The sequence below is a fragment of the Trachurus trachurus genome (assembly GCF_905171665.1).
Source record: "Trachurus trachurus genome assembly, chromosome: 22".
Classification (NCBI taxonomy): Eukaryota; Metazoa; Chordata; class Actinopteri; order Carangiformes; family Carangidae; genus Trachurus; species Trachurus trachurus.
The window spans coordinates 4,294,076-4,321,697 of record NC_139907.1 but is presented as its reverse complement, the minus strand read 5'-3'; the positions used below and the strand labels follow the sequence as shown (position 1 = coordinate 4,321,697).

Genomic DNA, 27,622 nt, shown 5'->3' with positions numbered 1-27,622 from the left:
AATTTACAAAAGAAACTCTCTAAAGAAGGCAACTTTGTCATACAATACACTTTATGCTATATATATAGGCCTAAAAATCTTAATAATAATTCACAATTTTGCCAATAAAATCACATCATACAACCCGATTCATCAGCTTCGACCCCTCACATTTGCTCCACATAGGTTACTTTGAGAGGAAATTAAGTTACGTACCATTTAAATGCAAAAAGCTGCACAATTAAATCACCTTTTTTTCTTTCTTTCTTTTTATAATTACAAAAGCAACTGTTTTACAGTGCAGTTTTAGGCACGTAACATGATTTCTGTCATACTGACGAGAATTGCAAAGCATAAACATTGTGTAACGTTACTTTTCAAACGAAAGCGCTCTAAATAAAGTAGCTTTCTCATAATGTTTTTAACTATTTGTTGAGTTAAAAAATCTGCGGTGTCTGCTGTGGACCGCAGATCTACAAATCATCCGCACTGCGCCCGTGATGGGGCTCTGTGTGCGGACGGAGGTTACAGATCGGCGGACCAGTTCACCATCCGGTCCCGTTGACTCACTCAACTTCCCCTGAAAACAACACCACGTGTGTATGTGGGGGAAATGAATGGGTAAGCTGTCACTGCTACTCCACATGCACGTACGGTTGCATTAAAAGAGCAGAAAACAGTCGACATTGGCCGTGTTTTGAGTTCGTTTTGAACACCAACGGTTGAAACGGTTGTTGAGGACGCAGGTAGGTCGAGCGTCGCCAACGGTTGTTTAGTTTTGAACTGTTCAGAACGGTAACTTAACGGTCGCTAACGTTAGCATGTTAGCTGGTAGCAAGTTGAACGCAAAACTCACTACTACAGCGTCTCGGTGTAAAGTTACACAGGTTTACAGACATTTTGCACTGTGACCATTTGCTTTTATGTTTGGGATTATCAGTTGTGATGTTTTTTAAAACTGTATCAAGCATGTAAGCCGATAACTGAACGTTAGCTGCTGGCTAACTAACGGTTTATCAGCTAGTTAGCGTTAGCGTCAGATAAGATAAGATACAGTCAAAGTCCTCCTCAAACTAACTGGTGGCTAACTTAACGTTACAAAGTGGCTAATTCAGTTTAAAGTAACAACCTTTCTTTTGAGATTTGTGTTTCCATTTATCGTTTTCTATCAAGACTAACGTAAACTTGCCCTTAACAAAGTAGCTCCTCTCTGGTTAAGTTTAGCAAAACTCACAGGGGACAAACTGAATGTGAAACCAAAACCTCGACACAAAACAAAACACTGATATTCTTTGAAAACACAACAGAAATTTAACATTAGCTCAACACAACATTCATCTCACTCACATTTTCTCGAGGTTGTCCGACATTGTTTTGGTTTTTTTTGTTCCTTCTTCGGTAACTTAGAGCAGTGAAATAAAATCCGTCTTCTCTCTTTGAGGTTTAGGAGTTTTTAAAAATCAAACGACTGTTAAACGTTATTCCAAAAATTGAATATATATAACAACGGCCAGCACGCGAGATTCTGTATCTAAGAAACAAACTGTGTAATTGTTATTGTTTGATTTGTTAGAATAACGATTTATTTAGGTCATAACTGAAGACAAATCTGTGGCCATTTATTTGTGTTATCCACATAGATATGTATATTTTTATTTCATAGTTTTTTGATTTATCTAACAAGATGGTGTCTTCAAATGTCTTGTTTTTTCAGCAACAACATAAACAGTATATTTGCAGGTTTACACTCAATAAACCATTTCCAAACAAGCAATGTGAAATTGTTATATGACAGGTAATGTCCTGTAGCTATGATTTAACATTATGAATACACACAGCTTCAGAGGTTTATATTTTATTATAATAACATAAAAATTAGTACATTTTGAGGTAATATATTGGTTCTCTGTAGCAAGATAAACAGTGATCTTTAGGATGTGTCACTTGAGTCCAGTTTAAGTCTGTTTGCCACCTGTGTAGACGAAGGGAACACATTAGATGAGTAGTTACAAAGCGTGGAATAAGTTCAGCCTAATAAAAAAATTTGATTATCTTATCTGTAACATTTGAGCATATTTGAATACTGCATAAAGATGTCCATGTCCTCTACTTGTTATAATCAAAAATACTGTCCAGGTATGTCAGGAAAAGGCCCAAAGATCCATGAATCTGAATTTTATTGTTCAGTATTGATTCGTTTTATTGGTTTAAACTAATAAAACCACCATCTTGTTGCAGACTGACGTGTTCACCATGAGTTTTGTGGAGTATTCAGACTACATTAAGGACGGGGACGTCGCCATCGTCTACCTGGGCCACGACTCCAAGATGCCCGTCAAAGTGCAGCAGGGCGCCCAAACGCAAACCCGCTACGGGGTCATTCGCCATTCGACGGACCTGATCGGACAGCGCTACGGGTCAAAGGTCACCTGCAGCAAAGGCGGCTGGGTGCACGTGCTTCACCCCACGCCTGAGCTGTGGACGCTCTGCCTGCCGCACCGCACGCAGATCCTCTACACCACGGACATCGCCACCATCACCATGATGCTGGAGCTGAAGCCGGGGTCCATCGTCTGCGAGTCAGGTGAGGGTGGAGTCACGTTAATGTCGGCGTTATGTAACCGTAGAGGTCGTTTAAGAAGTAGGGGTGTCACATGCCATGTTGCTATACACTTCGTCGAATGAATTATCTGAAGATTGATAAAAATATTAACGCGAATAACGCCGGTTCAAGTGCGTTTCCATCTAAGACCTTTAAATCGATTAAAAAAAGCAGTGTGTAATGACGTCATGTGCTGTTTTGCGATCATATTGGTTTATCGAATCGTTTTCTTACAATTTAAGGTACATTTTTGTACTAAATCGCAAACCACTGAGCCATACGCACGCCAGCAAATTTAAGTTGGTAAAAAACATAAAACATGATCGCAACTCACATTTATCCGGCAGAGAACTGTTTCTATCAGCATTTGTCGCATCAACTTTGTATCAATCAAGAGAAAATCCGATGAGATCGATCGATATTCATGACATTTAATCAAATTTGACTGTTTCCATAAGGCGTTTTTTAATTCGATATCACCTAATGCGAAAAAAAAACGTGTGGATGGAAACATGGTTGCTGTGTGAGTCTTACAGAACCATTTATACAGATTAAACCTTTAATGGCTGATCGTCCTTTACTTATGAATGCAATGTGCACATTAGGATCTTTGATATGTATTTAAATTTGTGCAGAAAAACATACTGACACAAACGTATATTTTACATAACAAAAGGGACGACACACAGGCTGCAGAATGACAAGACATCAGATAAGCTATGTTATTAGACTCATTTTATTTAAGGCACTATGTGTGACTGCATAATCAACACCAAAAATCACGTGCAATATCCAAATGGCCAAGTGCTGCTGTGTCTTTCATAAAGGTCAAATGCGTCACTCACAACATTGCTGTGCCTTGTTAGCACCATAAATATTGTGGCTCTACAGAGAAGCCTCCCATCTGCAAAACATGTTTTCCACACATGCATGTTTTTGCACAAGCCCCAACCATCATTTTTAAATGAAATGTATCATCACTCCCAACTGAAATCGTGACTCATATTGCAACTGCAGTGTCTTCCAAAACTATTGCAACATGATTTTTAAACATATCGTTCAGCCTTATATCAATGTGACTCAATATTGTAAGACTGAATAAAGCTACCGCGACTCAAAACGCAAACCGAAAGCAGCAGCTGCGTTCCCCTATCGCTATCAGTGTCTGCACAGGATGTATACGTGTAGTTTCCCCACGTTTCTGCATCTCTCAGAGCCCACTGGAAGGAAATAGACATGAAGCATAATGATAGTGCATTTGACGCTGCACGTATTAACATGCAAAAGGCTACAACAGCATGTGAAGACAGCACATTTGTCTGGCTGGACGTCAGCATGAATGAGCGGATTAATTCTCAGTATTTTCTGCTTTAGAGCTCAGAGAAATCCTGTATGTAATTCTCAGGTTTTGATTTGTTTCATCGCCCAACACCATTTCTTGTTGGTGTGGGATGTCGTGTTCTGTTGCAGCCCATATTTTATTATTTAGTGCGACCTCAAATCATTTCCCCAGCATCAGCAGCAGCAGCTCACACCTTCTCCAGATGTTCTGACACGCAGAGCCTCAGCTGTTTCTGTTAAACATCATAGGAAAGCTACAGATGTGCAAAGGGCGATTATGTAACGCCGCTTTTTATTTATTGACTTTGTCACATTTTGTCCTGCCTCTGAATTCCCCTGTCATTTCATCCGATCTCTGCAATTAAACAAATGGAAATGGAAGAAGACGACGACGACGAAGAAGTAGGAGGAGAAGGAGGCAGCAGAGAAGCAATCACTCAGAGTGTGTTGGTTGGTTTCTTGGTTTCCTTTCAGTGTCAGAGAGCAGAGAGGGGGATGGGAGTGGACGTTTGTGCAGTCCTTCAGTGTGTTTTACTGCTGGCAGGCTTGTGCGCATGTCGCGTTATTGATCGTAAAAGTGTGTGCGTGTGAGATGAGATTGGAGAGGTGATGAATGAGTCCAGCAGGAAATCGGGTTTAGTCAGCAGTATGGAGAGGGCTGCTGCACCATCTGCATCGGTCGGTGTCACATTACTCTGCTGCTGCTCTTTATGTATATTTAATTATGTGTGTGTGTGTGTGTCTGTGTCTGTGTGTGCACATGCAGTACAGTACAGTGCAAACTTCAGACACCACTTCCCCCCATTCACTTTAATGGGGAACAATAGCAGGTTTAAATACTCGGTTAATTAGATGGTTTTGTAATGAAGCTGCACATAACAACACCTGAGTATCATCATGTGTCAGTGAGGTGGTAATCGGTGTGTGTGTTTTTTTTTTACAGCTCTGTGGTGACTCGTAACATTCAGCCTGACTCTCTGTTCTCCTGTAATAGCTGTTGTCCAGCGGAGGAGAGACTGTTTGTCAGCGAGCTGTTTAAACACACACACACACACACACACACACACACACACACACACACACACACACACACACACACACACACACACACACACAGATTACAGGTGATAATTTTGTTGGCTCTTCTCACAATTGCGCTCCACGCTGGGCCCTGCTGAAAACGACGAGTCACCTTGGGTTGAGTGTTTGACACTAATTATGGACTGAATGTTTTATTCTTTTCACACCTGTATCAGTTGTTTCACCTCAGTGTTAAGTATGCACAGCAAATACTCACTGTGCTCCTCAAGGTCTGTTCATGTTAATGACCTCCAACAGCAGAAGGAGGAACTTGTGAGTGCCCCCTAAAATGCTGACGGTTAAAAAATTCAGCAGCCTGGAAGGAAACGCAGCGTGACAGTGCACAAGATGTTGATGTTGATGAAATGCTTCGTTTTCTACTCAGTTTTTCAGCTTCTTCTGAATCAGTCTCTCACTTTTTATGCCTTTTTATGTGGAAATTTGAAGTGTAATAGTGAGTAGTAGCTCCAGTGCAGCGGTAATAATACCTCAGCTGTAGTGTTGGTGGGAAGCCAGTGAGGGATCATGTGATGGATTGTTTCAGATGGAGACTTTCATGATTTAATCTGTGCAAACACCCGATGTTTGATGTCATTTAGCTTCTTACCAGACTGTTGAAAGGCTGTAGATTGATTTAATCGGCAGATTTTTTTTTTTTTTTATCAGACTCTGTTTCGGCCGATAAGAACCGATGTGATAACTTTTAATGTGGCCTTTAATCTTTGCAGGCAAACTGCAAACTGTCTGCGGTTTAATTTAGAAACGATGTTGTTGCATTGCTTTGAATTTTTCTAGTTATTTGCATTTGTTTTATTGGCGTTTTCCCTGAGTTCACTGCAGTGCTGCACTGAGGCCACTTTGAATAATAGTAAGTTATTTATTGTTGAACAGTCAAATGTTTATCCTCCAGGACATATATTGTTTGAACTAGGGCTGCCCCCAAGTAGTCGACCAAGCACTGGTTGACCAAAAAATCAATTGATTAGTCGACGAATCGCCAAAAATGACGACTACTGGTCGAACAAGAAAATCTTTGGTCGGGGCAGCCCTAGTTTGAACCATGTTTGAGGGATCATCATTTATGTAAACATGAGGAATATCCGCCAGTTCATCAGTAATCAGAATTGATTTTTACTCGATAATTTCAGTATCAGCATCGGCCTTAAACATCCCATCTGAGTCTCCAGTTTCTGATTATTTAAGAACAAAAAACACAAACATTTGCGTTTTGGTCTGTGGAGTTGCATACATTTTTATTTCATTCTTAAATTCACAGCTGATATGATAGAGAGAGAGAGGGGGAGAGGTTTTCGTGTAAACATGGTGGAATTTCATGACTCTGGTCTCATGACGGTTTAATTGCTGTAGCAGCTGCATTTCCATACTGACAAGAATAAACATCTGTGATACACATTCGATATATGCATATGGGCATAAAAAAAAAAGACATTTACAACAAATACTGTATGTGCTGCAGCAGTTTCTATATTGAAAAGCCACATTGATCAGGCTTCACTAATGGCACCACACAGCTACACCCTCCATCCAACAGAGCGGCTACAGCATCTCCACGACAACATGAACAACAGCAGCAGCAGCAGCAGCACTGAGGGGGTCGGATGTTTCCTGACGTCCATGGAGACCAAACTGCGTTGAAGACGGGAAGAAGAACGACTCTCACTTTCATTTCTGCCTGCGAGGGGATATTCACGTCTCTGACTTCTGTCCTGGTTTTTTTTTTTGCTCCTTCGTGCGGCCAATCGCTGCGCAGCGTTTCATGCAGACGGAGGGGGAACAGAAAGCACCAGCTCAGGCTCAGGCTGCGGCTCAACCTCCCCTCCCCCCACCACCACCATCATCATGTCTTCCTCTTGTATCTCTGCCTCCTCTCGGTCAGTCAGTCAGTCAGTCGCTTGTCCACCGACTTGACGTCTTGTTCTTGGAGCAGATTAGAGGCGTTGATATGAGTCACGGGGGTTGCCTCGACCATTTGCATCAAAGCTCTCATTAAAAACGACTTGTTTTATAATTTAAGTGCAACACACACCAAACTGTACAGCAGCACAGATACAGATGGTCCCATGACTCTTATATCTTTGAAAATAGTGTCTGTAATAAAAGAAAGAGGGAACTGTGACTGAGCCAGCAGATCAAACAGACGCAGCTCTCTCCAGAACGGCCCGAAGGAGCGAGTATTCATATTGAGCTTCAGCCAACAACACTGTTGCAACACTCAAGGTGTGTCTCCCAAGACTGTTGGAAAGTATTTCAACAACATTTGGATCGAACTCAACTTGAAATTGTTGCGTAAAGCTTCATAGCATGAATCCTAATGACCTATTTAATCTGTCGCCACCAGGAGGTCAAAACATTGAAGTTAAAAACGTCTAAGAATGAGTTGTGTCGTAACATTATACCAAAGTTTTGCAAAAAGAAATGACCATTTATTTCAACAGTGAAGCACCACTGACCCTCGAACACATGCGCAACACAGTGAAGAAGTAAATCAAAAGTCAATGGGCACAAAACATGACAATTTAAACACATCACCTTGTCTGCGAACATTATTCCAGTTAATTAGAGACGAGAACATGACATGTACAGCAAGGCTGAAATAATTATGTCTAATATGTGCCAATAATACAAGATTACAGTAGCTGCAGTGTCTTTGATTTTATCCCCTAAAGGTTTAAAGGATTAAGCTGTGATATTGGCATCCATGCACTGTAGTCTAGTCTAGGTTTCGGCATTTCCCTCCCAGTGCAACATGTTTTACATAAGTTTCTGAATATAAAAAGCAGTGTTTTGAAATGGAAATCCAGGCCCTTGTTGTGAATAACAGCAAAACATTCCAGGTATGTTGGAAATGTTTTTGTATTTGGTGTCATATTTTAACATTATGTTATTGTTGATAATGGCACTCGTTACTGGCACTCCTTGTCACAAAGGTCCCCAACCCCGTGCCTTATTAGGACGATTTGCTTTTCTCTCTCTGGACTGTCGACTATCAAATCAACTCAAAAAATACCAAACAAAGTAATTAGACTGGTGCTTTGTCCGATGCCAGTGGAAACGTCAACGCTCGTCTTTTCACATGAGTCTTGACAATGATCACAGCTTTGGAAAATCCTTGTTTTGCCTTTTTGGTTGTGCATCAAAACAGAAAACAGATCCAGTAAACCACCTCTCAGCCTCGGTGCTTAAATGCTTAAATGCAATTACTGGACACAAACCTGTTATTACATCAGGTACAACAGAGAAACATGTATCAGGTGCACAGCGAATGATACACAAAACTTTTTTTTTAGCATGCAAGACCGTTGCAGCCAGACAGGCAGGAGTTTATTGATTATACTGGATGCAAAGTGGCTAATGCTGCTGTGTGAGGCCGTTTTTAAGGATTATTAATATGTATAACTGGATAAGATCTGGCTGCAGAGCCTCACGCCTGGCAGAGAAGTGAGCTGCTCAGAGCTACGCTACGGAGGCTCATGGGATTTCTTGGTTTCCCTCATCAAACTCATCAAATACACAATCCAACAACTCCAACTCCAACTCTGGTGGACAAGTTGTGACCTGCACATTCACCACGCTATGAAATAATAACAGAACGTTAGGAGACGAGTCGGCAAGCCTCAGCCGGCAGTCTCTGCATTTGCTCCTAAAACAACTCTGTCTGGTAACGTTGTGTTATTATCTCATAGCGTGGTGAATGTGCAGGTCACAACTTGTCCACCAGAGCGTTTTGAAATTGTTGGATTGTGTATATGATGAGTTTGATGAGAGAAACCAAGAAATCCCATGAGCCTCCGTAGCGTAGCTCTGAACAGCTCACAGCTCTGCTCCACCGTTCTAAAAGTAGCTTGCACCGACAATTAAAGGGACAACGAGGAGTTTTGGAAAAGCGAAGCAGTTTCACACTACATTTATGAGCCTCCGCGCACCGTGAAATTCTTTGACCGGCGCAAGACAGACTCATGTTTTCATTCATCAAGAATTAAAGTCAGAGGTTCAAAGACGATCAGATACCGTCATAGTTCCGTCCATAAACGGCGATTCAGCGGCGTTATTCTCATGACTCGCCACGAAACCGAAAGTAAAGAAACGCTGGTCGGCTTGACCAGCATTTCCACCACCACTAATAATAACAAAATAATAGAGACAAAACGATATATTTATCGAAAATGGAAAGTGTGGGTAGCGTAGATTCATCCACATTAACGTGAGACTTTTTTATAACCAAATAGAAACTCATTGTTGTCCCTTTAAAAGTAACAAACCTACTGCTAAGACTATAGGGATTATGGCAATGGGCCAATTTGCCAAAATGTTGAAAAGGAAACCGTCTTAGTCGTAATCGCCGCCACCGACAACTATAGGTTTTGACGGCGATATTTTTTTATGTTAGCTGTTGTTAGCCACCGCCTGTAGCTCGGCTTCTTAGCTTCAACTGTGTTTACGTTGATTACACAGCAGACAAACAAACTTAATACGATTCTTAGCTCAAGCCCAGCAAGGAGTTGGTGCTGGCTTAGTTGGAACCAGTTTTAAAATATAAAAGAACCGGTTCTTAGGCGGTCGAAAAGCAAAGAACCGGTGCTAAGCAGGCACCGGCTCTGAACCAGCTCAGTGGAAAAGCGGCCACTAGTCATTGTTCCCTGTGTATATCCATAAACATGCTGCATTAAAAAGAAGACAGATGCCACATTCCTTCAAATGAGTCAGAACATGACTCAGCTGCTCAGACTCTGTGTCTGAACTCCACATATTTAATATGTGCAGAGGGCGGGTCTCAGTTTCCTCTGTGGTCTTGTTTCGTGCTTATGAAGTTTCTCCACGCTGCCAACACTTGAGGCTTCAGTCCCTCCTGCTCTTTGTTGTTATATAAGACTGTAACTTCTGTCTTTTCTTTTTTTTTTTTTAATCGTACTAACAAGCAGCACAGAGTGTCTCATGCACGCTGAGGTAAACTGCTGCAGCACCACCACTGATAATCAGAGTTATTATTATCTGACAGTCCTTGTTTGTTCTTAGGACCGACCGTCGCCTCACGTTCTCAGTACTGACGCACTTTCAGCTTTAACACACCAGATCCTTTTTATCATCAAACTCATGTTCTTCCCCACAATCAGACATTTGAGTGGGGAAATTGCACTTTGTGTTCGGATGCTTCTGCTTTTTTTTTTTTTAAAGACGGGTTAAAGCCTCGTGCCCTGGACTCACTCTTCATCTCTTAACTTAAACAGATCTGACGTGTGTGTTTTTGTTTTTTGCTCGATGTGTTTAAAGTCGAACGTGTTTCTGTCGGAGGTTGGCCGGCGTCCATCCTTTTTTACATCAGGACATCCAGGATGGAAAGTGAACCAGTCAGCAGCCTGAGGTCCAGAGTTGGTTTGGTGCTGATTGATCGTCTCTTTATGTGGACTGGGCTCCGATCGCTCAGAGAGAAAAAAAAAAAAAAAAAAAACCTCTCCACTTCCCCTCTAACAGTAATCTGTACTCTACAGACGACCATCGATCTGTGAGTTTGTTTCTGTGTCTGTGCAACAGAACAACAGTTTAAAACCAGCACTGAGCTGAAATGTCTTGATTAACAACAAATAAATCAACTATTTGATGATTTAATCAAATAGTTAATCATTTAAACCATTGAACAAGTGAAGATCCAATCACTCTGCGATCAGGCCTCTTGGTTTTTATCAGTTCCCCTTTTAATGTAAGTTGAATATCTGTGGATCTTTGAGCGTTGATCAAATAACATGAAACATTTTCTAAGACACTCGATCAATATCCATCAACAGTTGTTGTAGCTTTGTACACACTGCATAAATGTGTTGACCACATCAACACGGAAGTTAAAAACTAAAGCAGCGATTCAACTAATGATTATTCTAATAATAAATGCAGCTGTTGATTATTATCTTTGTGTAAAGGTCAGAACAGACTGAGAAATTACCTTTTGATTGCAGAGATGCATTCAATTGTCTTGTTCCTTGCAGCCGACAGTACGAAACCATCCAGAAGATGTTTGGTTGATCAATTGATTACTAGAATAGCTGCTGATTTAACTTTCCATTGATTGATTATTGTAGCTCCAATGTGATATATGAATATTCCTGTTATAAAATCAGTCTAATGTTCTTTTGAGATTTACAGTAAATTGTGAATTCCAACGTATGTTGCTTCACCTTTCAACAAATGTCAGTGACATCGGTTACATATCTTTGGGAGAAATTGTAAAAATCCAATAGATGAACAAACACAACTTCATATTAGGGCTACACAATGTACCAAAAACGTACATATTGTGATTTAATGGGGCAGATATTGTGATATTCAGTTGTGATTTAGGTGGGAATGTTGATTTTTACTTTTTATTTCCACTTGTAAATGTCAGAACAGACTGAGAAATTACCTTTTGATTGCAGAGATGCATTCAATTGTCTTGTTCCTTGCAGCCGACAGTACGAAACCATCCAGAAGATGTTTGGTTGATCAATTGATTACTAGGAATAGCTGCTGTTAAAACTTTCCATTGATTGATTATTGTAGCTCCAGTGGGATATATGAATATTCCCATTATCAAACCAGTCTGATGCTCTTTTCTTTATGCAAGTTCACTGAGATTTACAGTAAATTGTGAACTCCCAACATATGTTGCTTCACCTTTCAACAAATGTCAACGACATCAGTCACATATCTTTGGGAGAAATTGTAAAAATCCAATAGATGAACAAACACAACTTCATATTAGGGCTGCACAATGTACCAAAAACATAGATATTGTGATTTAATGGGGCAGATATCGTGATATTCAGTGTGAATGTTGATTTTTACTTTTTTATTTCCACTTGAAAAAAGCATAAAATTGACGACGTGATGCTTGTTGGGTCCCACGCCCCTTTGATTGAATATGATTTGTCTTCCAGGGCGACTCTGTGCAACCCTGCTTTATATAAAATATACCAATTCAGAAAGAGCTAAATCCACACGTCTTTATATTGTGTTTTATTTACTGTCATGGTTCATTTCAGGGCGTCTCTATTGGGGTCATTGAATGCATCATTACACTGTATGCATGCACACAACCCTCTCTGGTGGTCCTGTCTCTCCTCCTCCTTCTTCTCCTATGTTTTAAACCAGACAGATGTTCTTTATTTACAACTTCATGTTCGACTTATCAACATCTGTGCGTCCTCGTTGGCTTCAGTTTACTACGGGAAAAAAAAAATCCATCGGGTGGGTCCACAATTTCCCCATTTACTGTCGTTTTCCAGTCCCCGGACCATCTGCTGCAGCAGCGCGAGGCTTCGGCCGCCGTCGGCTGAACATTGGCCTCTTTGTCGCCATGTGAACAAAGGCGGCGGTGATGTAATGTCAGGAGAAGGGAGGAGGGAGGAGGAGGAGGAGGAGGAGGTGGCGCTATGGAGGATGGGCTTCGACCTCCTTCCCCTCCCCTCCCCTCCCTCGACTGCAAGTCACATGACCTGAGTTATTTTTCTTCTTGTGACACACCACACACACTCACACACACACACACAAACTGTACATTAGCGGGCATTGTTTACGGCACGAGGACAGAACAGAAACGCTTCCGGGCAGAGAAGGCCCACTCAGAAATGTAGCATCCACTTACGAGCCAGAGGAGAGAGAGAGAGAGAGCAGCAGTGTGAAGATGTGTGTGTGTGTGTGTCGTGTGTGTGTCTGAGCTTCTTGTTATGACTATGTATCATAAACTGGAGGGTGGATCTGAAAATCAGCCCTGACTGAGCCTCTGTGGTTTTATTGACGTTCCTCTTTTCCTATTGGTCAGTTTGCATGAACATGAGTTGATGTTACGTCCCACAAAAAGTCACTGGTGATGATGACAAATAGTAGGGGTGTGCCAAAAAATGGATTCACATAATAATCGAAATTCTCATTTAATACGATTCAGAATCAATATAAAATGTCCCAAAATCGATTTTGTAAAATAAAAAAATTAAACAAATCTGCTGGCTGTCGGCCTCCATCTCCTTAGAATTTAAAAGGCAGCATGTTTAACTTTAAGAGGCACTTTTAATTTTGTTATTTAAGCAATATGTGATATTGCTTTTATGCAACAGTTTCAACAACACCATCTAAGCATGGATAAATGTTTAAAACTCAATAAATGTGAAAAAGACACTTTAGTCATTCTGTCTTGCAAAGCAGACTGGAGTAGATCATGAGGATCCTTTGCACACCGACAGACTGAAGCAGAAATCATTAGGAATCGATTTTGAATCGAATCGTAGCCCCAAAAATCATAGTGAGATAGTAAAATATTCCCACCCCTAACAAATAATATTTAAAAATGGGTCAAAATGGGATTTTGCTGCAGCTTGAGAAGTGGTTAGTGAGTATTTAGCTGTTGGCCTTGTTTCTGCGTTTGCTGCTTTTCCACCGAGCTCGTTCTGGTGCTGGTTTGGTGCTTAACTGGTTCAACTCTGGTGCTTCCAAAGAACCAGTTTGCTTTTCCACTGATAAGGAGCCAAGTCAGAGCCACACGCCCCAAACAGGAGCTGCTACAGTCTTTGCTTCCTGCTACAGTTATAAACGGACCTGAAAGTTAAAACCCAGTCCGACCCGCGGGTGTTGAAGCCTGGACCCGATGTGGTCCGTCTAATTGGCGATAATTCTCTGCTGTCTGAAAAAGAAAAGGAAAGCCGTCTTCGTCGTAATAGCCGCAACCGGCAACTACGTTTTCACGGCGATATGTTTTGATTTGAGCGTTAGCCGCTGTTAGCCACTGTAGCTCAACTACTTCAACTGTGTTTACACCGGTTACACAGCAGAAAAACAAACTTGATACAGTATCGATAACATCTCATCTAACATGTATATCTTAGCACTGGTGTTGTTGTTCATATCAGGTAACTCCGCCACCAGACCCTGGAGGAACCGGTTCTTAGCCCAACAAGGAGTTGGTGCTGGCTTGGAAACCGGTTCTTAGGCGGTGGAAAAGCAAAGAACCAGTGCCAATCAGTCAGTCACTGGCTCTGAACCAGCTCCATGGAAAAGCGGCCTGTGACTGAGCTGTTATTTTACTCGTAAAAGTCAACAACAAATCATATTCTCAAGACATGAAGAGACACGTTTGTTTGGTACAAGACAAAATAACATCTAGGAATATCTGCACATATAATCACAACATGATGTTCTTCACATTTGCGACACCAACACTGAGTCTTGTTGTTGTTGCAGTGTGTGAGGTGAACACTTGGATAAACCTGAGTAGTGACATCTTTGTTGTTTGATTTTTGTTCTTGGTTTGCGTGCTGAGATGCAAGAGGGCGCGTGCACTTTGTTAAAGTCAAGTGAGCGAAATTGTTGGTTGTGTGGGAGTAATGAAGATTCCTTGTTTCCCTTTACACAGAAGAGGAATAAATAACAGAGAAAAAACATCGGCCAAATTGTTATTTTAAACCCAGAAAATGCATCCCTAGTAATAAGTCCACAACTGTTTTTAATGCACAGTTAACACATGGTCTGTTATATTGACCTTTGACCCCAACAGTGGTTTAATGCTGCGTTCAAGACAACTCGGAAGTCAGAAAAAAACAAGCTCCGAGTTGTAAAAAATGAATTGAACGGCATTGAACTTGAAAATTACAGGTCGGAAACTCGGGTATCATATCATGTTTTTTTTCTTCCGAGTTCCTGCAGCGTGAACGCAATGATGTCGGAAGTCGGAAATTTCCGAGTTGGGAATCCCGGCCTCCGAGTTGTTATGAACGCAGCATAAAATCACTGCTGTTTCCACTCACACAGGATCATCATGTTATTATTTGAGCTGATTGTTTTATTCCAAAAGCAGTGAGGCCTTTTAATATTTCTGGACAATAGTTGTCATTGTTTTGGTTTTAGTTCATGTATAATAAAGTTATATTTGCATAAAGCAGCATATTCCACCGTTATTTTTAAACATCTGATAAATACGTCTTTAAGGTGCATTTACGTACCTTTTAAAGTGGCCTTAAAGGTTCATACTAGGGGTGGGAGAAAAAATCGATTCACATAAATATCGCGATATCTTTTTTGACGATTTTTAAATCGATTTTTTATATCGTGCATCCTTTTTTACATACAGAGAGTACAGGTTTTGAAAAGGGTTTAAGTTCACTTTATAATGGAGTATGTTAATTTATAGGCTCCTACACTCTGGGTTTAAATACCTGGGTTTTTGGCATTGGGTTATGGTTTTCTGGCAACGTCTTCAAGCAAGAAAAGAAGTCCAGTTGCTTTTTACTACAACTCCACAAGAATAGGCCCCCTACAGTATTTGTGTGCAGATAAATGTTAAAAATGCAGACTAAAAATCGAGAGAATCGGCAATATCGTAGAATCGCAAATTTAAATCGAATCGCCATCCAAAAAACCGTAGAAGAATCGAATCGGGAGAAAAGCATATTGTCCCAGCCCTAGTTCATAACGATACATTTAGAATTCAGGTTGTGTTCGATATTTTAAAGCAGCACTAAGGAACTTTTCAACCTTCATAAAATATTTTCATAACTTTTGTGATGATACATCGACTTACAACAAGTTGAATGACACCTCTGTCATGGCCTGAGGGGGTCTGTATCTCTTTCTCTGGCACTAAGCAGCTTTGAGGAGCATGGTAGGAACCCTGCTCTAACGCTAGTGTTCATGGGAAATGGAGTCTTCCTTCACTTTCACTTTTGCGAGTCACAACAAGGAGGGAACAGGCAAAACAGCACTTTAGCAATGGATTATGTTTGTGTTTTCACTTTGAAATGATCCACTGGAAACAGAAACTTAGTTTTGATGTCTTCTGTTAATTTTAATGCAGGATATTTACAGGACTTCACGCTAGTGTTCATGGGAAATGGAGTCTTCCTTCAGGCAAAACACTACCGCTTTGGTCCACAGGCGCCGCCAAACTCAACCAAAACTGAAAGTTCTTTAGTACTGCTTTAATTGACTGACGTTCCTGCTTATGTGTGTTTCAGGAACGGGCAGCGGCTCGCTGTCCCACGCCATCCTGCGCACCATCGCGCCCACGGGTCACCTGCACACGGTGGAGTTTCACCAGCAGCGGGCGGAGAAGGTGGCCGAGGAGTTCAAGGAGCACCGCGTGGATCAGCTGGTCACCGTCAGGAACCAGGACGTGTGCAAAGACGGCTTCGGGGTCACCGGGGTGGCGGACGCCGTCTTCCTGGACATCCCCAGCCCCTGGGAGGCGGTGACGCACGCCAAGACCGCCATGAAGAGACACGGTGAGAGACACACACCTGCAGGCAGAACATCTGGTTGGTCCAGGTAATTAGAAGTGATTTATATGCAATATCAAAGACACCGAGGACAGAGATACCGGGCGTAATAATAAAAAAAAGCCACATTTAATTAGAACTAATGACAGTTATCTTTATTTATCAACACTTAACTGTTTATCTGATGCTGACTTTAAAAGCCCGGCGGCTCAGCTTTGTTTTCTGGAGCTGATAAATAGATTTCTAGTTTGAGGCTCTTGGCATAATTTAAGTGTGATAAGACGAAGCTTTGCTCAGTGTCTTTGAACGATAAGAGAATAATGAATAATAAAAAAAAGTATAAGAAGAACAACAACAACACAGAGGAGGAGGTTAAAGGTTGAGTTCTGTGAGGAAGAACAGGCGAACAAAGGGATACTTCACCCAAAATCGATAATTGACCAATCATCTACTCACCGTCATGCATCAAGGAAGGGTTTGGACGAACTTTCTGAGTCATCAAAACGCTTTAGGAGTTCCAGGGGGGGTCCGGCTGGCGACGGGTTTTCATATAATGGCGGTGGATAGAGTTCACTTTTGAATGGTCCAAAACACACACTATGAAACATCCAGATACCTCCATACTGCTCGTCTATACTGACCCAAGTGTCCTGAAGCCGCAACATGAAAAAGTTGTTCATAAAATATTAATTTGATCTCTGTTTTTAGCCTTTTCCCTCATCAAACTCATCAAATACACAATCCAACAACTCCACAACGCTCTGGTGGACAATTTGTGACCTGCATATTCACCACGCTATGAGATAATAACAGAACGTTACCACACAGAGTTGTTTTAGAGGGAAATTCATGCAAAACGGCTGATGTGCGTGCCCGTTGGGGGGCAGTTTTTCATCAAGCAGTCTCTGCATTTACCTCTAAAACAACTCTGTGTGGTAATGTTGTGTTATTATCTCATAACGTGGTGAATGTGCAGGTCACAACTTGTCCACCAGTGCGTTTTGGAGTTGTTGGATTGTTGTATTTGATGAGTTTGATGAGGGAAACCAAGAAATCCCATGAGCCTCCGTAGCGTAGCTCTGAGCAGCTCACGGCTCTGCTCCGCCGTTCTAAAAATAGCTTGCACCAACAATTAAAGGTAACGAACCTACTGCTATGACTATAGGGATTATGGCAATGTTGAACTATCCCTTTAATATTATACATCATCTAATTGTTAAATCTCAACACCTGGTCTACTACTATGTGACCTGAGGGTTTAAACTTAGTTAAGACCAAAATGTGATTCTTTTTTACAAGTGTCGCATCTCAAACTCAACACTGGTGTTAAATAAAGATCCCTCTGCTGTGATATGATGGACGGAGCGCTGGTGGACCGACGCCCTCGGCTTCGAGCCGCTGAGCTGATGTAATGTAAAGCATTTGGCTGCAGTGGTTGGTTCGTGTCACACTCTGCAGCACCTGATCGTGACTTTCCTGTGACTGTGACTCGTCCTAGTGCAGCAGCAGCAGCGACATGACTGTGACTGAGCAGTGTTTAAAATACCACACTGTGAATTCACCCCCTCCTCCCTCCCAGAACAACGACCGACCATCGATCCTGGTCAGCTCCGCTCTCGTGAACTTTGTCCTTGTGTTGGTTCCTGTGAAGCGAGGCGACGTGTCCGGGCAGGTCGGCAGCTCACCCAGGTGGGCAGAGGGTTTTTAAAGCACATAGCAACAAAACCCCCTCAACAACACGGAGATTTAAGAAGCTTTGCAGGAAATGAGTTCATTCAAAGTTCAGAGTGTCAACGTATATATAAGACTTTTCATTAAAGTTTATCATATTAAATGCACCTGATACCAAAGATTTCTTTCCACAAATTTAAAGTGTGTGTGTGAACTCGATCACATGAGAAATATTGCGATATTCAATAAAAATCAAACCTGTCCTGGATCAGACTTGATGATATTGAAAAGAAAATCACTATAAAATCCCACCAGAAAATGAATTAAATCATATCTTATCATGCAAAGTCACTGCTTTGTTTTCCAGACATTTCACTTGGTCATGTGACAAATAAGACAAGGCATCACTGTATCACTTATACCTAAAACAATATCATCGTATTGTGATATTTGGCCCCACACTATTAGACATAAAAGTTAGTTCTTCATATTTTTCTTGTTTTTATATAAACAGTAATAATATGTTGCTTTAAGCGAAAATGAAACATGCTACCTCTATTTCCTGTGAACTAAAACAGACACACATGTCAATATGTCTCAAACATAAAGCAGCACTAGTGCATTCGTAGTATCAACAATATTAAAGTGTATTCCACTGATTCTGATGCAAATAACACAAGAAAAAATCTCATGGATAAATCATTTAATGACACTGATGAGGAAATGTTACACTGTAAAAATAAGAGGCTAAAATACTAGAATAAAAAAACTAACTCTGATGACTTAAACACATCGAGGTGATTTTACATTACAAGAAATCAAGTTTGTTCCTGTGTAGAAATTAAAGCCCACAGGTTTAAAATCCAAATCAAATGACTTGGTGCTGCAGCTTTGACACGTGGACGAGGACAGTTTATCCCCAGAAACTAGATTATGCAATTTTTAAAAAAAGATTTTGTGACAAACAGAGGCATAAAAGACACATTCATGCTCAGTTCAAGAACTCAACACTCAAAAAAACTGTTTTATAACATGATAATTAATCTCACATTCCCTGATCCTGGCCACAGGATCATCTGCAGTGTTCATACCGTGGCTCTGTTTCAACATGCATGGTGCTTAAAATGTCAATATTAGTGCCAATACCGATGCAATAAATCAGTTTTGTTGCTGTTTCTGTTAATCTGAGTAAAACTCACATGGAGCCAAAGTCCTACTACTGAAATCAAACTATAAAATGAACCGACTGACTGCCTCACGCTGACTCGACATGGTTGTTGCGAGATGCACAGGAGGATCAGTGTTTTTAATATTTCCCGAGGCTCCTTAAATGCAGCATGAATTTAAAAACTAATCCCCAATATGAAGAGGAATGCAGCCGCAGAGAAGATGCTGAGCTGCAGCCTCCCCCACCTCCAAGCATGGACGTCCTTTTATGGTGCCACTGCTACATATTCTCCTCACACACACACACACACACACACACACACACACACACACACTGAGATACAGATAAATAGAGTGCAGCCATTGTCGAAGCGGTCCCATGACCATACAGGGTTATGCAGCAGAGAGAGGAGCTGGTGAATGTGGCTCCATAAGGAGAGAAAAAAAAGAAAAGAAAAAGAAAAAGGCTTCGTCTACTTCCCGCTGCTCCGACTGGATGTTTTCTCCTGAGAGTCGGAGCCAAGCTGAGATCGACCGCCGCAGAGCGAAGAGCAAAAAAAAACCACTCAAAGTTACACCAAGGTCGACCCAGGGAAAAAGAAAAAAGAAAAAAAAAACGTCCATTCAGCAACAAGATGAACTCATCACATGTTTTTTCAGACTGACTCAGTGAAATCCTCCCTGTCGTCATGCAGGTGCTTTAAAAACACTTCACATACATTAAGTTGGACGTGAAGTCGTTTCCCACGGTCGTAACTCTGTCAAATCTGAACACACAGGCGATGGGATGTGTTTTTTTTTTTATTTTTAGCTGCAATAGGAAGTTTCATTTTCCAGGGATAATATTGTTATTATCTCGGACAAATAGAATAAATCTGCCCAGATCATCATTTAATAACTTATAACTTTTTACATTCAATGGTCGTCCAGTGGTGGATTCATGGAAATGAAAGAGTATACATCATAATTGGATTTCTATATATTAGTGGTGGGAATCACCATGATACGATAATATCACAATACTGGAGTTACGATACAATATTATCACAATTTTAAACGTTTTACGATTCTTCAACAAGACAATAACGCACTCTTTTTGCCACAGCACATTATCCCCGAAAAGAAAAACTTTGTCAACATTTGTTTTATCTATAAAAAGGTAAAGTTAAGTTAACTTAAGTGACGTTTCCATTTTCATAAAAGGACCTCTAGTATTCTAGTGCTAATTTTCAGTTTATATAATAACAGATCAACGATTGCCGTCGGTTTTCCATACAATATTAATTGACATTGAAATTAAGTTCTTTTTCCCCCACTCCTACTATTCATAAAAGTTGGAGCATCATATCTACTAAATAACATAAAAACAATAACGTCATGTCCAGAAGAAGCAGGAAATATAAAATATTTGTTTAACTCAACTCAAAGTTTATTTATAGAGCACTTTAAAGACAACCGAAGTCGACCAAAGTGCTGTAGTAGAGATCAATGAAAACATAACATTAATAAAATACAGTATAGTATGTAAAGTGCAATAGAATCAAAACTATATGTAAACGAATAAAAGACAAGTAAAAAGGGTGATAAATGATTAATCAATGAGCAGTAGGTTTTATATTTCTGTCCGTCAGCTGATGAATAAATTAACAAACTTGTAGTGAAACTCCATTAATGAACCGGCAGCAGCTTTTTTCTCAGGCTCAGGAAAAAAAGTAACAGAGTCGATTTATTGCAGTGAATTAAAGTGTGAAACAAGAGCCAGTGAATTATTTCTCTTCTTTTTCTTCCAAGTTGTAATTCTGCCAGTGTTTGGTGTTGGCGCCCGGTCCTGTATTGTGTCCAACCCCCCCCACCACCACCTCGCCCCCCCCCCACCCCCCCCCCCCCCCCACCCCTCAAACACTCACAAGAGTCTTATTATGCAACTTTAAAGCAAACACACACACACACACACAGAGAAACCCAGGAGTGTGTAAAGATCCTCGTCACGGACTCGAGACGCCTTCGTATAATCATCAACCCGACCCCGACCCCCCCTCCCTGTGTGTTTCTCCCCTCCTTGGCTGGTTGCCATGGAGACCAGTGGGTTTGTGTTTGTGGCCGTCGGGTGGGGAGGGAGGGAGGGTGAGCGCTGGTCCGAGTCCCGTTGTTGGCTGAAGGAACGACGGCTATGTGAAGCACGTCGTCGAGTCCTTTGTGATGTTGATCAGCTGCTGCTGCTGCTCTGCAGAGCCGAGCGTCGTCTCATTCACTCATTCACTCGCTGCTGCATGAATTTAAAGAGCTCAGAGACGTTTCCATTAATACAATACAATAAACAACCTACAAGTCCAACCAATATGGGAGTTTTTATTTCATTTAGAATAGAATAGAATAGAATAGAATAAACTTTAATGTCCCACAGGGGAAATTTGTTGTGGACTCAGTGCATGGTAAAAAAGCTGCCTTAATATACATAAAATACATAAATGACAGTTGACATGTACACACACACTCATAACACACCCAGTTAAGGGTTAAAAATTTTTAATTTGTTAAACACAGTCTTTTTTTGGTACTTTACACCAGGGGTTCTCAACTAGTCTCACTCTGGGCTCCACATTTTCCCATGGTCATTAAGTCGCGACCCACTTTTATAGAATTCAAACCAAGATTTTTTTTTTTTAAGCCTTTAAAAACTCATTTTGCTCTTTATTGAGCAAAGTGCATTTCAGAGCACATGAATGAAACTGAGGAGGACCATGACAACTGCATGTACGGAAGTGAATAAAAAAATATCAAACTGCACAAAATGGAGACCAACAAAATTATATATTTGACTTCTAATGCATCTCTGCATTCAGAGCATGTTCACAAAAGTGAATAAATATCAAATTGCACAAAATAAAGACCCACAAAACAAAACAAGATTCACTGCATTCAGGCCACATTAATAAGAAACTGAGGAGGAGCATTACAACTGCATGTGTTCACGTGTCTCCTGTGCCTTTCAATATAAGTTATTTTTTTAAATAAAAGACATGTCCAACATCAGATGTGCATTAAATATTATTTACTTTTTTGACCAGCTGTCCGCCACCCATCCAGAACGGGTCCGCAACCCACTTTTGGGTCCCGACCCACCAGTTGAGAACCACTGCTTTACACGATGGAGCCACATGTGCATATGTTGCTGTTTCAGCTAAACAAACGTGCGCTTCAACTGCCCAAGTCCAGCGCTGGTAGATGATATAAAAATTATATGAAATAAACAAAACAACCAGATTTAATAAACTGAAAAATCTAAAGTAAGTTGCTTACATCATGAAACAAACCAAAAGTTACACTCAAAGTTTAAAAAAATCTAACATTTGTGAGGTTTTCATTGATTTGTGCTCAATATTCTTCATCCAGAAGCTCCGAGTCTTAGCAAAGGGTCCCAAAACCTTCTCCAATAACTCTCACCTCCCTCTCTGCACAGCTGTTATCTTTTCCAGAGTAAAAGTTGCTAACATCTGTCTGACCCAGAATGCAGAACTTGGGTCTGTTTGACTTTTTCCAGAATAGTGCAATTGACTTTTTAGCCTGTAAAGAAACACACATCTATCATCATCATTCAATACCTTTGGGTGTCGGCTACCTGAGGACCTTGGGATTAAATCCTACAATGAAAAGGGCATGGATTCATTAAAAGGTCTTTTGAAATTACCTTTTTGGTTGTTTTCCTAAAAAGCCTTGACTTTACGACATTGCCATTTTTGGGGTTAATGCTGATTATATAAAAGAGTAAAAAAAAGTTCTGATAACAGATTAAATTGGATGAAATTCCTCATATTTACACTCATGTTTTCCCATGATCCCTCAAATATGGTTCAAAGACTTTACTAATTAACCATCATGGGACCAGATTCATGAAATCATCACCCATCATAGTTACAAGAAAACTCCCTTTTTTCCCTCCATCATATAGACCACAAATCAATTCCTTCAATTGAAATTTGTAAGATCCCGGAATAACGTAATAAATAAACAAATGTTTCAGTCATTTTCTTCTTGAATAACCTGAAAATAAAGCTCGACTGACGTGGTTTCATGTGATAAAATATGGATTTCAGTCACAAAACAATGAATAACTTTTATTATTCTACTGTATATGTCCTCAGTGCAGCTCTGCTGTGAATTTAAGTAAAAATGAATAAATATAAGTAGAAAAACTTCTAATAAATGATAGAAATATGACATATATGATATAACGGATCAACCAATGCAACGACATTATTCTAAATTAAACCCAGAGACTTTGCAGAAAAGTTCGACTCGGTGCAGATGTTTCTTTTTCAAAGAGACAGATGTGAAGCAGAGAAACGTTTAAACGCTAGGTATTTATAAAGTTTCCCTCGGTGTCTCCGTCCTCTCCAGGTCAGACGGTGAAAGTTTTTCTATTTTCTCTCTCTGTCTTGGCCGTCCGTCGGCCTCCCGCTGCGATCGCCGCAGGGTTTCACTCCCCGGTGCAGGATCTCTGTTAACCAGAGCAGCGGCTCATCCCATGATCCTCCACTAACTCCCGCCTGCAGCCCAGCGGCTCACGAGGGGGAAGAGGAGGAGGAGGAGGAGGCGCTGCTCTGAAAAATACTGCAAGGAAGAACAGAATTATTAAAGGGATAGTTCACCCAAAATTTAAATTTCTGAGTTACAGGGGGTCTCGGCGTAGCAGTGCATGTCCATATAACGGTTGCAAATGGATACCAACTGTCTTCGTAACAAAAAGACACACCAAAAAACATCCAAATACCTCAATGCTGCTCGTATGTAATGTCTGTCTTGTAATGAAGCCCCGAAATGCGAAATTGTCCCGGAAAAAATTAAATAAGTCTATATTCTCGAAGGTCCTCTTCCCGGTTCGTCCAAATTTGACGAACCGGGAAGAGGAGCTTCGAGAAGCTTCCGCTACAAAAAAGCTTGAAAAATAGACTTATTTAATTTTTTTCGGGACAATTTCGCATTTCTGGGCTTCAATACAAGACGGACATTACATACGAGCAGCATGGAGGTATTTGGATGTTTTTTGGTGTGTCCTTTTGTTACAAAGACAGTTGGTATCCATTTGCAACCGTCATATGGACATGCACTGCTACGCCGAGACCCCCTGTAACTCAGAGAAGCCACGGAGGACTCTGAAACTTCTCCCAGCCCTTAGTCCACATGAGGGAGAGTAGATAATGAGTGAAATTTCAATTTTGGGCGAACTATCCCTTTTAATAGAAGTCGTAGTTTCCCTGGTTTAGATTATTTGTCTTTGTCCGTTTTATTCGTTTCAGACAACACAGAAACACAGAGACAGAGACTTGCAGGTGAAACAGTGAAACCAGTCGGAGCGTTTTGTTTTGTTCGCGGCACCTTCGTTTCCCAGTAGGAAAGGCATCTTTATTTATATAGCGCATTTCATACCAAGGCAACTCAATGTGCTTTACATAAAGACAAAACATTTAAAAAAAAGAAGCATAAAACAGAATAAAAACAAACAAAACACAAAAAACAGAGTTAAAAGCAAGAGCAAATAAAAGAAAATAGATAAAGTTTTAAGTGAGTTCTAAGAGCTCAGTTATAAGCACGTGAAAAGAGAAGAGAGAAGGCCGAGCGTCTCTCTCTCGTCGTGTGGGGTTGAACAGACCCGAGTTCTGAGTTCTGATCCCTCCCCGAGGCTGCGTCTGGTCCTCAAGACGCTTCACATCCCATATAAAAAAAAAGAACAAAAAAAAAGAAGCAGTTTTTAAGTCCAGAGCATGAGGTCGTCAGGTGAGCGTTGAGTCTGAGTCTTCATCTCCGACTTTTACGTAACAAACTCGGCGGCCGATATCAGTTTAATTTGTTGCGAACCCTCTGGTGTTTGTTCAGATCTCTTATATAAGACGGTTTTAATTTATATTGGCAGCTGAGCCGGAGCCTCCAGCAAAGAAGCACCTGCCAACAAACACCAGCCATGTTAGATAACTACAGATTAAACACAGGATTCATCTCATCACACAACAATAAAGTTTTCTGTTTCTACTTCGATCAGGTGATCAACGACAGGTTTGACCTTTGACCTTTACGGTAACTTTCTAGTAAGAGAGAACAAGAATAACAAACAGGGAAATGAAACCAAACCTGGAACTGACACTAAAATCACTAAAATGTCACATAAAAAAATAATTGTATGTTTTTTGGGTTTGTTTGTCCCCCCCCCCCCCCCCCCCCCCCATGACAAGACCTGTGGTTAACATAGTGATACTGTGTTTTCAAGTTTAACGATTGCAAATTTACAAAAAAAAAGTAGGTTATGATAGATTTACATTTTTAGATTTAGATTAAAAAAATTGTTTTTTTTGTGTGTGTTGTGGAAGGTTAAGGAAGGAAACGTATTAATGAACTGATGTCACCTGTATTGTATCATGCTTTTTTTTCCTAGCATTTTTTTGACATACCACACCTATATTTTCTCACAAATTCACCCCAAAAAAATCATAAATTAAGTCCTTTTATTTTGTTTTCTTACAAATTTTGTTCTTGCACATTTTCAAGTTTTTATTACAAATTTTTGATTTTACAGTGTAGGAGAATATTTGAAGTTTTTTTTTTCTTATAAATGCGCAACTTTTAACTTGAAAAGCTCTTTTTTTGTTAGTTTTTTTCATTGTGGAGGTTTAAGGAAGGGAACATATTAATAAACAGACGTCACCTGTTTTGTATCATCCTTTTTTTCCCCGCAAATTAGCAATTTTTTTGGGACATTTATGTGTTTTTTCTCATTAAATTGCGAGTTTTTTTTTATGGAAGTTTGTAAGTTTTTTTTTTTTCTCCCAGGTTTTCTCAAATTCACACAAACATTTTTTTTATAAATTCACTTTTTTTTTTTCCTTACAAAATGTTTAAGTTTTTCTTACAAATCTGTGATTTTACAGTGTAGGACAGTATTTTAATTTTATTTTTCTTATAAATGTGCAACTTTAAACTTGAAAAGCTCTTCTTTTGTTTGTTTGTTTGGCTGTTTTTTTAACGAAAATGGCTGTAATACGGCATCATAACTTTTATGAATTAAAGAAAGCAGCTAATAACAGAATGTAAATAAACGAACACCTGCTGGTTTAAAGGCGTTAAAGCAGAAGTAAGTGATCCGGTCGTTTTGTCTAACTTCCTGTCAGCTGATGGAGTCAGCAGTCCCCGCCCTCGTCCCTACGTCACCACATTCACGCGCATCCCTTGGCTGCACACACAGAGAGGACTGCCCCTTTATGCCGTTCTCTCTCCTCATTGGATGAAGGTTGTAGGATACAAGGAAAGTTTTCTCCTCGGCTTACAGCAGAGCAGAGTTACTGACAGACCCGTGTTTCAGACCAAACACTCTATAGAAGTGATTGCTGTCGGAAGATACAACTATTTAAGACTTATACTAACACAAATATTCTGCTTACTTCTGCTTTAATATCATAAACGGTGTTAAATTCAGTTCAGGTCGACGTCTTGAAGGCCACATGTTTGACTCTCTCTCTCTCTCTCTCTCTCTCTGTCTCTGTCTCTCTCCAGGAGGTCGTGTGTGTTCGTTCTCTCCGTGCATCGAGCAGGTGCAGCGGACCTGCGTGGCGCTGGCGGACGACGGCTTCGAGGAGATCAACACGCTGGAGATTCTGCTGCGAGTCCACGAGGTCCGACCCGTCAACCTGCTGCTGCCCGACTTCGGCTCAGACCCATCCGCTCCTCCTCCTCCTCCTGCTCCTCCTGCTCCTCCTCCTGCTCCTCCGACGCCGCCTGCACAGAACCAGGTCACGGTGAAGACGACGACGCCCCACAGAGAGATCGCCGGTCACACAGGTTACCTCACCTTCGCCACCAAACCCAGAACCTAGAGCTCAGAACCAGAGCGGCGCCTCTTTCCTTTCATGTCGTTTATAATCCGCGCTCCGTGCTGCGTATTTCCCGTGATAATCCAGCAGCGGCGGCGGCGGCGGGTTCCTCCTGGTCCCGGTTGGCACGGCAGCACCAAGAGGATTTACTCTTCTGAGTTACATAATTTTGAGCTCCTGTCACTAAGTTGGCACCGGTTTGTTGCAGGAGAGAAACTCCAGATGAGAGCGTTTTCATTTCTACACCAGCTCCCTCTTCTTCTTTTTTTATAACAATTTATCAGTTTTAATCAATGGTTTCTGATTTCAGTCGATGGGGGAAGAAAAGTTTTACATTTTTTTTTTTGCCTTTTCTGCACTTTTGTATTAAAGTTACTACAATAAATGTGTGAAAATACAAAATAAAGTGGAATTGTTCTATTTTTCAAACATGTAACTAAAAAGTCAAAGATCCTTTAAGCAAGACTTGAGTTACCTACTAGATCAATCAATTAGAGGTTTTGTAATTGCAAAATAGATTGAGGACAATACTTTTAAATTAAAAGATTAGGATTATTTATACTTTATGCTTGAAATTGTTTTGATTTTATACATTTCCGTCCATATTGACCAATAAAAAAATGAGGCAGCGATAAAATACAAGATTTTTGATCAAGAAATAATCGGTC

At 40.6% G+C, this 27,622-nt stretch overlaps 1 protein-coding gene across 1 annotated transcript; it reads left to right on the top strand.

The window, feature by feature from the left end:
• The first annotated feature begins 583 nt into the window (after positions 1–583).
• Positions 584–27,328, top strand: trmt61a (tRNA methyltransferase 61A). Its single transcript, XM_083998833.1, has 4 exons — positions 584–725; positions 2,218–2,563; positions 15,997–16,263; positions 26,638–27,328. Exons 2-4 carry the CDS (start codon positions 2,233–2,235, stop codon positions 26,955–26,957), a joined length of 918 nt encoding a protein of 305 aa, XP_083854959.1. The 5' UTR covers positions 584–725; positions 2,218–2,232; the 3' UTR covers positions 26,958–27,328.
• The last annotated feature ends 294 nt before the right edge of the window (positions 27,329–27,622 follow it).

Excerpts from the sequence above, each read along its gene's own strand:
- trmt61a (XM_083998833.1), top strand. The coding sequence starts at position 2,233 with ATGAGTTTTGTGGAGTATTCAGACTACATTAAGGACGGGGACGTCGCC. Across the intron at positions 2,564-15,996 it reads GTCCATCGTCTGCGAGTCAG|GAACGGGCAGCGGCTCGCTG; the intron begins GTGAGGGTGGAG and ends TGTGTGTTTCAG. Across the intron at positions 16,264-26,637 it reads GACCGCCATGAAGAGACACG|GAGGTCGTGTGTGTTCGTTC; the intron begins GTGAGAGACACA and ends GTCTCTCTCCAG.